Consider the following 15,187-nt stretch of genomic DNA (forward strand, 5'->3'; position numbering starts at 1 on the left):
GTACAAAAATTGTACGTAATTTGAGAAAGGTTAGTACTCAGAAATCTATTTTTACTAAACCAACATCAATACAAAAAACTCACTCTTGGCATCGTTTGTTGTAAGCGCAGAGATAGAAAAAGCAAAATAATCATTATCTGATGGTGAATCTATAAAACACTATTCTGTGAAAATGGCACATGCATTTGGGGAAGATAAAATTGCCAGCGAGTTTGAAAGCGTCCCACTATCAAAACAAACTGTAGCAAAAAGAGTCGAGGAAATAGGTTCTCACATATTAAATAAATTAAAAAGTAATGATGAAAGGGTTATTTTTGACCACAAGAACTATAGGAAAGATAGACTTCTATTTGGGTTTGTAGGTCAGATTTATTTCAAACTAAGTTATGCCAACTAGTTTCGTCAACTATAGCTGTTGGCTTCGTCAGGGTAAAACATATATAGATATTAGACACCACTTAAATGCTAAAACTGTTACATTAAAACTGTAAATGAACAAAATATAATTGCATTTTTACAAAAAACAGAAGTACGAGTACATCATACGCATAGGCACGTATGATCTCAATTTTTGTTATATAGGAACGTTCTATAATTTGTAGCAAAATTTAATTCTGGCAAGTTTAAAGATCTAATGAGGGTCTTCCAGATCTCAGGCAGAATTAATCCTTGGTTTCTATTTAGGTTTTGTTTTGAACAAATAACTGTTGTGGCTTCTTTTATCATTCGAGAGTGGAAATCCTCCTCCTCTAAGTAGGGCATAGAGCTTTTATCCCATTCTATGGTATGGTTTGTCCTAGAGAAATGAAAGGCTAACCCCGATTTGTCTTCTCTATTATTGTTTGTCTCCAATGTGTTCCTTTTTCCCGATTTCAAAACTTCTAGAAGTCTGGCCAATGTCAACGCTAAAACTGTAAATAAACCAAATTGCATTTTTAAATAAAGCCTCTCTCATTACAACAGATGATAAAGACCTCAAAGATGAATTCTCCCTGATATTAAATAACCTTACAAAGAATGGTTATCCTAGAAAATTGATCCACAAGATATTTTTCTGTGACCCCCTACAAATACAACCTGAAGATATACATTATAATTCCACTATTGTAATTCTGTATACGGGGACAGTTTCCAATAAGATTGCCGGACTCCTCAAGCCAGATGGAATATGAGTGGCTTTTAAACCTTCAAAGACCATCTGCCAATTCTTAAGATCTCCGAAAGACAGTCATCCTTTTTACAAGTATGCCGGAGTCTACAATATCCCCTGCTCATGCAGGTTGAACTACATTGGTTCAAGGTCAGATTAAATCTGACCTACAAACCCAAATAGAAGTCTATCTTTCCTAAATTAAAAAGTGTTATTACAGATTCAGCTTACTTCTCATTGGCACTCTGGATGAATCAACTGACATAACAGATACAGCTCAACTTCTAATTTTCATTCGAACTGTTTCCAAAGACTTTGTTATTAATGAAGAGCTACTAGCATTAGAGTCATTGCATAACACAGCCAAAGGTCAAGACACTTATAATGGCAGCAAATCAACGTGTGGTACTCAAACAGGCTTAGTTGGCTTACTAAGGAAGGCTGGAATCAATTGCTCTGTATTGCACTGCATTATACATCAGAAGGATCTGTGTGATAAAATTCTGGAGATAGAGGATGTTATGAAAACTGTAGTGAAGTGTAGGAATCTAATTAAGGGCGGAAATCAGGCCCTGACACACCACAAGTTTCTTTCTTTTCTAACAGAAATGTAGGCAGAATATGACAATTTACTGTTGTACAGAGAAGTATGTTGGCTAAGCAGAAGGAACTGTTTGAAACAGTTTTTTTGCTTTGAGTAAGGAAATAAAACAGTTTTTAGAAGAACACGAGAAGAAAAACAAAGAACTTATCACAAAACTATGTGATCCTCATTTTAACAGCTTACTCGCTTTTCTAACAGAGATCACACACCAGATGAATGAACTCAACGTGAAGTTACAGGGATGTAACCAAACAATCTCAGATTTAGTTGGATACCTAGATGGGTTTGTAAGACTACTGAAAGTTTTTAAATTCACCCTAATTAGAGGAAACTTGGTGCATTTCCCTTTCTGCAGGGAGGATGGAGGAGAGCCATGACATTGACTTCAAGGTTTCTGTGGCAATGTTAGACCAACTTTTGGAGCAATTCAGTAAGCGATTTTTCTGACTTCAGTGACATGCGGCCACAATGGATATTATTTAACAACCCAATGAAATGCAACATTTCAGAGCAGCATGACATTATTCAATTGGAGTTGTGTGACCTTCAAAGCAACACCCTTTTCCAGTCAAGGGTGAAGATAGGCATTGACTTTTGGAAATTGGTACCCAGGGAAAGATATCCTGCATTGAGTGATTTCAGCTTGTGAATTGCATTTATGTTTGGAAGCACATACATATGTGAATGCACTTTCTCAACTATGAGGGGCGGTTAAATCGTCACAAATAAGCCGACTGACTGATGACCACCTTCAGGATTTGTTACAAATATCGTCATCATCGTAGAAAACAGACTTTCACAAGCTTGTTACTGCATACGAATGCCCACAGTGTTCTCATTAAATTGTGTTACATGTAAAAAAAACCAGAAATATGTAATTAAATTTAATTTAACAACTTATATTTAAATCAATCAAGTATTTTATATTGTTCTCTCAGTAATAAAATGATTTAACAAATATAGTAATTCAATACATATAACTATTGCCTTGAACAAATGAAGAGTTTTATTTTTAAGTTCTGTAAGGAACTTAAAAATAAAACTAAAAGTGTGCGGCCCATGATGTTACAACTCATCATATATTTGCCCTTGTATAGAATGAAGTTGCCCACTCCTGATTTAAATAAGACATTTAATAATATGAATAATAAATTAAAAATAATTTTATACCTATACTTTGTGATACCACCGTGCAACTTGGCGTGAGTCAACCATTTTCTGTCATGAGTTTCAGAAAAAATAAATTTTCTTCTCAACTGTTCATCTCAATTTATCTGGGCTCGGGACCGGCATAGCTGACGAATCAGGAATATAGAACTTATGTATTCCTGACTGTAATTTGCGTGTGTGTTCATGGGACCAGTTTGCCTGATTGTGGGATGAAAAACCCCAGATAAACTGGGGTGGTGGTGGTGGGGGATCCTGCTATCCATGCCGAAGACCAGCTAACTTGGCTATGGCTGAGTAAGATCCTTAAGCTCCTTACGTCGTCGACGAGAATTGAACCTAGGACACTCCTTCCCCAGGCATATGGTTGCGAAGCGCATAGCCATTAGGCTAATCCCGTGGACACCTCAAATTATAAAGTGGATATAGATAATTTGGCTAAGGAGAAACAATCACAAAAGTCACATCAAGCAAGGAGACACACATATGTGATGCATAAACTATATAGATTTATATAATAAAAATCGATAACTTAAGTAATTTTTTCACTTATTTTTTTCTTTAACACTTGCGGCCCGATAATTAAAAATAAAAGTCAAGTGTGGCCCGCGAGTCTGAAAAGATTGCCGACTCCTGTTGTAGATCATGGTGATCCTTAATGTAAGAGAAACATGAAGATTAAGAATGAATATCTCTGTAAAGCAGATGCTGCTAGAGATAAATGCTGAAAAAGAAGTAAAGATGACCCAATACAAGTTGCTGCTGTTCATTTTGACCTACAAAAAACATTTCCAACACCATTTCTTACATGTTGCAATGCACATTACACCAGTCAGCTTTGGACGTTCAACTTCTATGTCCATAATATAAGTACTGGAGATGCCAGAATGTTCATGTGGTATGAGGGGCAGGCTTCTCAAAGATATCAGGAAATTGCTTCTCGTCTTTCGAAACTCATTCATAGTTTGTCCGCCACCCCACACATTGAAGCATATCACAGCATTCAGTGACAGTGCAGGAAGCCAGGATAAAAACCATCTAATTGTTAAGTTCTGGCTCTGTGTTGTAGGAAATACAGTCACAGTTAATCAAAGTTCCTTGTTTTAGGAAATGCAACCAAGATTTTGGGACAACTGAGAAGAAAAAGAAGTGAAACAATAAAGAGATTTTTGTACCAGATGCGTTGGTTAGGTGTTGTTGCTAAAGTTAGTCAAAAGTTTATGGTCATTCTGAAAAAGATGAAGACTGTCAGTCTAGATGGGCTCAAGCCCTTTTTCAAAAATGCTGTCAAAGGTGTGACTAAAATGCAGTGGCTTCATTTTCAAAAGGATACTCCATTTACTGTGTTTTACAAAAAAGTCAGTGAAGATATGGAAGATTTCATACATTTTGAAGAAGATACCTTGTGTGGGAAGGACCCTTGCATTCCCCCCTCTTCTGGTCCACAACAATGAGAAACCAAATCTAAAATACAAGAATCTGTTTCCCCCCCTATGCACCCCCCATTCATCATAGCTTCACTTTGTAGGAACAGAAACTGTAACTGAGGCACTTACAATGCAAACCTGATGACAATGAACCTGCTCATATTTATGAAAGTGATTCGCACTAACAGTACTGTATGTTCAGTTTGTGACTTAAGAGGGTACCCTCCATTGTCTGTTGCATGAGTGTATTGGATAGCAATTTTTATATTTTACAAAAATGCTTTGAGATGTTTATGGACAAAAAATGCACCCAATTTCTCAAAACTATTTTGCAAAAGACTATTCTCCAGCAAAAGCTGCATGTGCAGTGCAAAAAAACTCAGTGGCATTCTCTTAATTTATTCTTTTTTCTTTCGTGTACTTTTTTTAATAAAAAAAATTATGTTTAATAATATTGTTCTTTTTCTACTTTTCTTCATTCTTGGTGTCATTTTTTCACTTTTTTTGTAATGACCAGCATTAAATGCTTATGCTAATAAAATAACTGAAGGTTTTAACCTGTACTTATTTCCATTGCCTTAGTAGAGGTAAGCGTTATTATGCATGGGAGCCCAAGGGTAGGGGTCTTCCAAGCATAATGCTGATTACCAGCCACTGATTACACTAAATGAGCTCAATTTTTCTGGACAAGCAAACATCAGCATGGTAAGAAAAACACATAATAATTGGCTCATAAGAATTTCTTATACTTACTGAACTTTGAATTCAATTTTCTCAAAACTAGGTTTTTGTCACTTATATCCTTTGTTTTCTAAAAGCATCTCAAACCAAATCAAGCTTAATAAAGAAATTGCCTACAATTTCATATGAATTTGTTTAATGGTGAACAATGCAATAAATGTTTAAATTAGCATAATCCATGTAGAGCATTTTGACAGTAGTTATACTTTCAGTACATTTTGAAAGTGTAAAAGTTAATGTCACTGGACTGGATGGTCTAAAGCAGTGGTTCCAAACCTGTGCTCAGCAGAGCCCTAAGGGTTCCGCGGCCACTCCAGGAAAATAAAATAAATAAAAATTTGAATGAAATTAAAGAATAAGAAACAAAAAGTAGAATCAATCACTTCAAAGTGAATTTTCATAGTGATAACATTGTGATTTCTTAGCGATTCTTCCACGAGTTTTCTGTGCGTTTGACCTCTTTGTGAGTGTTTAGTTGTGTAGTTATTAAGTGTTCATTAATAAAGTATCGTTCATTAATCTACTCGTACGTTCAAACCCCAAACTACTGCGATACATTTTCAGTAGAAAAACATTACATTATTGATTGACTCAGGTGCTTTTATTGGTTTTCAAGTAGGTAAGTATTTGTATTTTGTTATAAAATTTTTATTTGCTTTATTTTGTATTCTGAGTTATGAAAGATAAAGTCGGTTATTCTCATATTCCTGTGTGATTTTCTTTTAGGCATGGATCGCTGGCTTCAAACAGGTACTTTGAAGAAAAAAGATGTTACATTTGAAAAGAAGGACAAACCAGCAGCTCACTCCATTACTTCGCCAGATGAACCAACAACAAAAAAAGATGATAACCAAGCAATGCACTTCAGCGTTTGTTTGTCAGAAGAGTTTTCCGCAAAAGAAACCATTTCTGAATCTGTGGCACCATCTCAATCATTGTTTGCAAAATGCGACAGAAGTGGGGCAGTGTGGAAAAGACCTCCCAATAAAAACGAAAATACAAAGAAAGTTACTCGAATATGGGATTCACAAAAACAAATGATGGTAGGCCTCTCTGTGTGATTTTCAGAAATATGGTGATCAACAGTTCCATGTTTCCTGCTAAACTGCAGCGTCATTTCGAAGGAAACCATCCCAAGTTGAAAGATAAACGGTTTTTTCAAGAGGAAGTGCAACGAAATTTTGGCTTCACAGAAAACTATGACAACACTTGCTAAAACCAATAATGAAAAAGTACTGGAAACTTCTTACCTAACAAGTTACCATGTAGCTGCAATGGTATGAGCTGGTGAAGCTCATACCATTGCAGAGACTCTTATTAAACCTTGTACAATTGATATTGTCAAGTGTTTGCTTGATGAAAAAGCTGTTAAGTTAGTCTCCAACATTCCTTTATCAAATAACACCGTTGCTAGACGAATCAGCGATATGGCTGATGACGTGAAAGAGACACTTGTCAGTTGCATCAGGTATACCAAATTTGCACTACAAATGGATGAATCGACTGGTGTCGCCGGGTTGGCGGTTTTAATGGTATTTGTTCATTATGTTTACTTACAAAGCTATCAGGAAGATCTTCTTCTTTGCAGACCACAACCAACCAACACATCAGGGGATGAAATATTTAATCTTTTGGATGAATTCTTCTCATCAAATGAAATACCATGGGATAAACTGTGCAGATATATGTACTGATGGTGCAAAGGCAATGATGGGTCACAATGCTGGAGCCATTGCCAAAAAGATAAGGCAAAGAAATGCAGCAGCAGCGATAGCGTTCTTAATAGACACGTGCTAGCCTCGAGAAAATGCCTTCTGAGCTTATGATAGTGTTGAATGATGCCATAAAAATAATAAACTATATAAAATCACGACCTCTTAAAAGCAGGCTCTTCAAACTAATGTGTGAAGATATAGGAAGCCATCACGAGTCCCTCCTGCTGCACCCTGAAGTAAAGTGGTTGTCTCGAGGAAAAGACAATTTTTGTCTTTTCATTTTTGCCATCAGCATTTCTGACGGACTATAATGCTCTATTGGCAACGGTTTTAAATGATGAAGACTGGGTGTGCAAACTGGCATATTTGGCCGACGTTTTTAGCAAAATGAACGAAATGAATCTCATTGCAAGGAAAAATTGCCACAGTTTTTATTGCAAATGCCAAAATGTCTTCTTTTAAGAGGAAACTTATGTGTTGGTTGGAGTGCATGGAAAAGGAAGATATCGATTGCTTCCCTCTTACAAAAAGCTTTTTGAATGAAAATAACATCAAAATTCAAGAAAAAATACAGAAAAATCTTCAGCCGCATCTAAAAGCTTTGCAATTAATTTGAACATTATTTACCGACAACTCAAGAGAAGGTGCTTGATGACTTTAAATGAGTACTGAACGTGTTCAGTGTGAACAAATAGCCACCCAGCTTAAACTCAGCGGAATATGAGGGTCTCATAGATTTGACATCTCACAGCGAACTAAAAGAGTTCTTTTAGTTCGCTGTTTTGGCTGCATTTACACGATGAATTCAAAATCTTGTCTGAGAAAGCAAAATTAGTATTGCTACCTTTCTCAACTACATATCTCTGTGAAGCAGGATTCTCCGCCTATACAGGTACCAAAACAAAATACAGAAGCTGCTTAAATGCAGAACCAAACATTCACCTGCAATTATCATCAATTGAACCTAAAACAAAGAAACTGTGCAAAAAAATGCAACCACAGGTGTCTCGTTAAACGTTTATACGTTATTTTAAGTTATGTCTTAATTTAGGTCTACTGTTGCACTACAGTGCACTCCAGTTAGTAAAATTAAATAGGAATTATCTTCTATAATGAATAACAAAATTTCAAATAACAAGTAATGAACAAATATGTATTTGAATTGAATTGGATGTAATGATTAAATTAGAGGAACTGAGTTTATTGCATGGACCTAAGGGGCTGCCATAGAAATTGGTTCTAAAAAGGGCTCCACGTGTCAAAAAGGTTGGGAACCGCTGGTTTAAAGGATAGCATCTTCACTTTTGTCATCAACAAACTGTAGGTATAAACTATTTCAAGACATAGATTTTTGTAATGGTCTTTAGGTAGTAAGTGATTTTTGCTATCATGCAAGACATCCATTGCTCTACTCACCTGAAGTCACTTGACCTCATGTCTGATAGTCAGATTCCTGTTTATCTTATTTACTCTGCCCATAGTACTAGTATAGCTTTCTAACCTTTTCTGGATGGGACTAGAAAGAGAGAACATGAAAATATTTACATGATAATATGGATAGTGGCCCTTACCATAATACACACTTGAAAGGAGGTGTGCTTCACATTATGGAATACTAAGACAATTAATGTGAAGTCATTAGCTTCTATATACAAGTAATCTAGTTGCAAAGAAATTTCATGTGCAAACTTTGCTTATACTTGGGAGTAAACAAGAATATAATTTCTTGGTGTTTTTAATTTAAAAATTACTTTATTGTAAAATATGTGGTAATGAGATTTATCCTAGCATTCCGAACACCTTCCCAACATACAAGAAATTGTCTATTCACTTGTTTTAATTTGAAATTAATTAAAAATTTCAAATGGATTGTCACACCATGATTGGCATACATTAAACAATTTGATGTTATAGTACTATGTAATATGTATGTAACATAGTCCTATAAACAGCATACTAATAGTGTGTGTGTGTGTGTGTAGTTATTCTTGGCACTTATGACTATAATGAACAGAATTAATTTATCAAATTCCAATAATTAATAAGTTCAGGATAATTAGCAATGGGCATGCAATCATATATTCTTTCTACTTACAATTCATAACCAAAAACAAAGGTAAAAATAATAAAAGATTAAATTAAAATTAACAAAAATTAATAACAATTTTCATAAAACATTATAAACAACATGATAAACTCAAATTTCAAGAACCAAAAGATGTACCACTTAGCACAGAGCAGACAGTTTTACATGTATAAATTCTATTCTTTTGTTTTAATTAATTTGCAGTAGAATTTTATAATTCTAAGTTTATATGTTTCTCAGAAATCACAATAAAACCTATGTAGTTTTAACATACAAAATTAATATGTTGAGTTAAAAGAAGAAAGGACTTAGGAACATTACAAACTGTTAAAGCAATGAGCAATCAACTAATTATTTGTTTTTGGACATTTATAATTATTTCAATCAAAGAGTTCAAAACAAAAAGTATATTTGCAAAAAAACAGTTACTGTTTTAGATATTGAATGATAAAAAAACCAGACAGTACTTTATGTACTGGCTTAATTATTTCCTTACAGGTCACATTAAGTTGATCATCTTTTTGATGAATTCACTTATATTAATAAAGAGCATTTGTCAGACATAAAATTCTTCATCGAGCTAATAATATTAATCTCCTTGATTAATCTTACTGACTCTGATATTTTTTCATTCTCAGTATACTATACTGGCAACTTGCATTTTTTATTTATTTTTTCTTAAATACTCTCATAATTTTATTTTAAACAAATTAAACAGAGTAGCAGTCATTTTGTCTAATCTCTAATCAGAAAGAAAAACATGTAAAATTGTGGTGATTGTTAAGAGAAATATAATTCAAACTTAATTATGCTGACATTATGTGAATAAATGAACAGAAAACTTAAAAACTTTTAATTTTTAAGTCATTAATTTTAATGACTGTATCCTATTATTAGCTGTAGTACAAATTAAGTTTAAGCTAGAAAAATTAAATTTCAGAAACAAAGAAAACAGTTCAGGGATAAAAAAAATAGATTAATTACGGCCAACAACTGCACTGGACATAGATAAACCATATTATGTAATTAACTTAATCCTCGCCCTCCCAAGAAACTTATCATCTTAAGATAAATTTTGATTGAAGCCAAATTACATTAATGATATCCACCCATTAAAATGATATATTAGAAATATATAGTTATTAAAGTGTGTGTGTGTGTGTGTCTTGGGGGGGGGGGAATCATTCATTCACCTGAGAAACTAGGTTATAAATGGATGCTCCTTAATTGCAGAATCCATCAATACTAGCATGAATAATTAAACAAAAGTATGTAAGGAAAGTGAATTTTTATCTGAAAAACATGAAAAATTGAAGTAGGAGATCATGTAAATAAAATATTTTTAATTTTAAAATTTACAAAATATAAGATAAACCATATAACATTAGACTGATGAATCATTAATTATATGTAAAATTGACAGTTAAAATATCAATTCCTCTAAAATCCAATAACGGAATTATGGATATATGATCTAAACAAAACGAAAGGTTGCAAATGCTATTGTAAAACTGAATTGTGACTAATTGCATATGTAAACAAAGAATAAACCAAAATTAAATTTTACTTTCAGTTATTTTACTTCTATCATCATATGCATCTTTATGAGATTAAAATTACAAACATTTTTAAATTGAGTATGAAGCCAAATTAAGAAAAATACAATCTGCAGAAATTGGTGGATGGGGGGTATGACAGACATACCCCCCATAAGTTCTTAAGGGAGTAATTACTAGATTATTATGGAGGAGGTTTTGCATAGAATAGGCAAAAACAGGGAGAGAACAAGAGATCACCTATATAAAGAGTGTGAGCAAAGAGATAAGGAGGAGATTTTTTTTCGTGGAGAGAGCGTGGCGAGTGCAGAGACAGTGAATACATTTAAGGTGTGGCATAATACACTGTGTGTGTGTGTGTGTGTGTGTGTGTGTGTGTGTGTGTGTAAAAGTAGGACCTCCTCACGATGAGCCTTTTGACTCCAAGGTGGTTTGATAATAACCATAATAATAATAAAAAACACATTTATATAGATCAAAATTAAACAGAGTAAGCAGAAAAACAATATTTAAAATTAAAGTACTAGGTGATTTATATATGGAATTTTAAATTAAAATCACTTTCAAAATCAGAATTAAGGAGGACAGTTCATATTTTACCATGATAACATGTCATTTCTCTTTCATCCACCCGACCCACTGCTGTTGCCCAGATATGAAGACAGGAATTTTATTTTTTATTGTTCACATCAGAAATAACAACAAAACTCAAGAATTAAAAGATCTGAAATGTCTAGGTTAATTTTTTAAAATAAATATGTTGACTTTTTATTCAATTCTCAAATTTTTATTATTTCTTTTTAAAAGATTCTTCAAATCTTAAATAACAATACATTAAATAGAATAACTACTTTTTTTTTCTCTCTCTCAACATGTTTGCCTCCTATATTTTCATGTACTAAATTATAGGAAATTTAGTTTCTTTGGCTAACTTCTCTACCCCCCTCCCCACTTTCTTTATTCTTTCCTAAGTATCCAGAAAACTAGTATCAAATAAGTTAAACTTTTTTTTTTTTAACAAAGGAGTTGTGAGCAAAGGGATAAGGAGCAGGTTTTTAGCATAGAGGGTGGTGAGTGATTGGAATGCATTGCCCGAGGGTGTTGTGAGTGTGAATAAGGTGAATATATTTAAGGTGCAGCAAAAATTAAATGCTTAAGATGTATGGATAATAAAGTGTTGAAAGTGTTTGCATTGGAAAATAAAGATCTATGTGCAATGCAAGCTCCATAACATCATGCTGTTAATTTGGATTATTACAAAGCAGCGAAGGCCTGATAGTCTATATAGCATTAGTCAATTGCATGTGTTTTTGAACTCATCTGTTTTGTATGTCAACCACTTCCATCTGATATTGGTTAACGCATCTTCAGTTGAAAAGCACTTATAATAGCTGATCTTGTGATGGTATAATATTGGAATCCCATCTTTCTAATGAATGAGATTGTGATAATATGTAATAAAACTAATTATTATCTATTTTGCAGTGCAAATTAATGGGGAAGAGGGGGGGAAAATAATGAGAATAATTATTTTACCATTATGTTGTTTGCAACTGTAATTTTTAACTGAAGCTTATGAAAAACATTTAAGGCACTATTTTGTATTACTAGTATTTGTCAGAAAATTTAAAATAAATAAAATTTTATTATATTTTAATTCCCTTTGCAAATGTACTTTTGCTACACCCTGTAATACAGAAAAGTTTACATTTTATCTCAGTACACCTTTCAAGATATCTGTCTTACAAGTTATTTAAGATCTGTACTACTAATTCTAAAATGAACTTTTTTTTTTAGATTTGTTTTAAAACTGCAAAATTCAAAAGCCTACACAAGAAAAATTCATATAATAACTTAACACATAATGAAGATCCCTATCATCAGTATTATGAACTGCTCATCATATTTCACAAGAAAACTATATATCACAAGGTAATGATAAAATCTGTGAAAATATACAAATTAAAAATTATGCTTTTCAAGAACAGTGAAAAATAGCTGACAGATGTGTTGGAAGGGAGTGGAAACATTAAAACTATTTTGAAATAGTGTCATAATTTTACACCAAGTTAAGACAACTTGTTGCTGCTTTGACATTTTTGAAATAAAGAACTAAAGTCTGACTATGATAATGGGCAAGTTATATACACATACAAACATATTAAAAATAATCTTCAAGGCACTGCCTCGGTATATTAGAAATTCATTCTTCTGTATATGAAAAAGTGCATATGAGTCCATAATACAAAATAACAAAAAAAAATTGTTTGTCAGTACAAAACACAGTTGTAATATCATTTAGCATTTCATTAAGGATGACTGAAATGGAATTTTTTTTAAGTTCAGATCAGTTCAATAAGACAAGTGAATACGGGATGATAAAATATACAATCAGTTCAAATAAGAAGATTGAATTATGAAATGGAAAAATATACAAACATTTCTTCTTTTTTTTTTTGGTGCATGAGAAATAGTATTCACATCACCTGATTAAATTTGCACTTATCTAAATAAATTAATATAATAATATAATTTCTAATTATTTGTTAATATTAAACTCATTTCTTTCAAATGCTTAACTCTCACATTTTGCTCCAGAAATTATTATTTTTATTCTTTTTAGTTGTCATTCTTAATATAAAAATAATGAAATTTACAATTGTGAAAATTTATACAGTTATCAGAATGTCTGATTTTTTTCTTAAAACTCTCTCCAGTCTTTCATTACAGTATAGTTAATCTTTATTTACTTCCAAAAATAGTCAAACAGGATGGAAGAAGATATGTGTGTAAAATCAGTCAATGTAAAGGCATCAGTTATCACAAACAACACCTATTTGGAATGAATGACCTTCTGGTGACAAGAAACATTCTATCAGCAAAGGACTGATTGTTCTGAACATCACAGTTATTCCAAAATTCTTACAATCTCATTGGAAATGGCCTTCCTAACTTGGCACTTTATTGCATTACACTGTTCTTAACAGGTAAAACATGATTATGAACATAACATAAAGCAAACCTTGAGTGTTTCTATATTAGCACGGCTGTACATTACTAACAAATCCCTTTCAAGAAGTGCAGTTTCACTTTTCAAACACTGAGGGTTTCAGATATATTACATGCACAGTATATTCAGGCCAGTTTTTTTTTTTTTTTTGCATAGATTTCAAAAATTCATATTAGTTCAATTTGCCACCCTTCATAATGGCACAATATTGAGCAAAATATAAGAATGTGACAACCATATATGGTTAGCAACATCTATGCATTACACTTTGGAACCAGGAACAATATGTGAGAACAAAGAACTGCTAGGTGGGTAGTGGGATGAGCCATGGTGATGATGAGAATTTGCACTGTTATAACCATTACTGTCAAAATGTTGTGCAAGTTTTTTATACTGAGGATGACCTTTGGAATGTTCAGTTACATGATTCCTACGTGGAAGTGATCCTGTATCCGTCTCTATTACACGATGGGGAGGATGAGGTGGTGCTTGTATACTCTCATATTCATAGAAGTTAGAGATGGGTCTGTCTCTTTGGTGAGATGATGACGATGCTATATTTCGTGGTGTTACCTTTGGTAGCTGGTGTGTGTGGTCCCATTGATCACTGAGTTGAATCTGCTGGATGTGCTGCTGGATTTCCTTATAATTCATATAGTGACTATACCTTGAGGAATCAATCACAGGTCTACTATTTCTAAGAAAAAAGAAGAAAAGAATTAAGCTAGTAGCAACATTGTGAATTTTTAATTAGTTAACAGCAAATTATATGAAACTAGTGCCAGTTATACTGAAGTTATTTCCGTGAGATTTTTTCCCTTTGTTTATAGTGAAATAAACTGGTGCAACATCGCTAACTTGAATTTAACGAGGTTAATGGCAAACACGAAATGTAAACAAAAATTTTCAACATTCTAATTATTAGCATTATAAACATCTTCATAGTACAAATTGAAGTGACATGTAATGGTGTGAAGCAGAAATAAGAATGTATCTGCAATAGTGAAGTAATAACATTTTTCATGAATACCTACAAGGGATTAATTTAAAGTAAGCTGCAGAGCTGGTCTTAAAGTCTACCAGATCTTGGGTAGGGACGAAGAACACTTCTGGAAAAGAATTTGATACCCAGCTCTTCCTACACACTGTAAGTGCTGAAGCTTTCTAATGGTTCAATGAAATTCATATTTTGTAGAAATCTCACATAAGCAGACAAATACATTTGTAAACTGTCACATAACCTTGCACACTGATATGGAATTATCAAGCTATTAACAAAATTGAGACAAAACCATCTGCTCTGAAACCACTGTTGTCATTATCGATAGTCACATATGTCATAAATATTTAACTAATGGCTATAACCCCATCTCCACAGACCACAGTAAATCTCTATCCCATGTCTTGGAACTTCCACAGAGCACAATTTTATGCAAATTACATCCACAAAAGGTTGCAAACTTACTGTGCATTTCTATTTGTTTATTAATCTGAAGTACACAAAAATGCTGTATGAAACTAGTAATTAATAAAGTAATTTCTTGCTAAAAAAAAGTTGCATGTGATAATCACCAGACAAAAAACATGGATATATTCAACAGATAGAAAGCTTAACTCGTCAGAGAGCTACCTGATCATCTGCCATGGTATGGTCTGCCTTCTACCCTTTTGTGATCGGGTAGCAAGTTTTTAACTCTGGTTATTTACCATGTGTCATGGCTTAGTATTTTT

At 33.2% G+C, this 15,187-nt stretch overlaps 1 protein-coding gene across 5 annotated transcripts in view; it reads right to left on the minus strand.

Annotated features, from left to right (window-relative positions):
• Positions 1–10,313: 10,313 nt before the first annotated feature.
• The window catches only part of baz (par-3 family cell polarity regulator), a 503,422-nt gene continuing 498,548 nt past the window's right edge, over positions 10,314–15,187 (minus strand). For all 5 annotated transcript variants that reach the window (XM_090412006.1, XM_090412010.1, XM_090412009.1 and 2 more), the window contains one exon: positions 10,314–14,153. In XM_090412006.1, the coding sequence (XP_090268132.1) occupies positions 13,718–14,153 (436 nt within the window). In that variant the 3' untranslated portion in view covers positions 10,314–13,717. The remainder of the gene's footprint in view (positions 14,154–15,187) is intronic.

This window comes from Typopeltis vanoorti, chromosome 22 (genome assembly GCF_054136105.1).
Source record: "Typopeltis vanoorti isolate ZY-2024b chromosome 22, IOZ_Tvanoo_1.0, whole genome shotgun sequence".
NCBI lineage: Eukaryota > Metazoa > Arthropoda > Arachnida > Uropygi > Thelyphonidae > Typopeltis > Typopeltis vanoorti.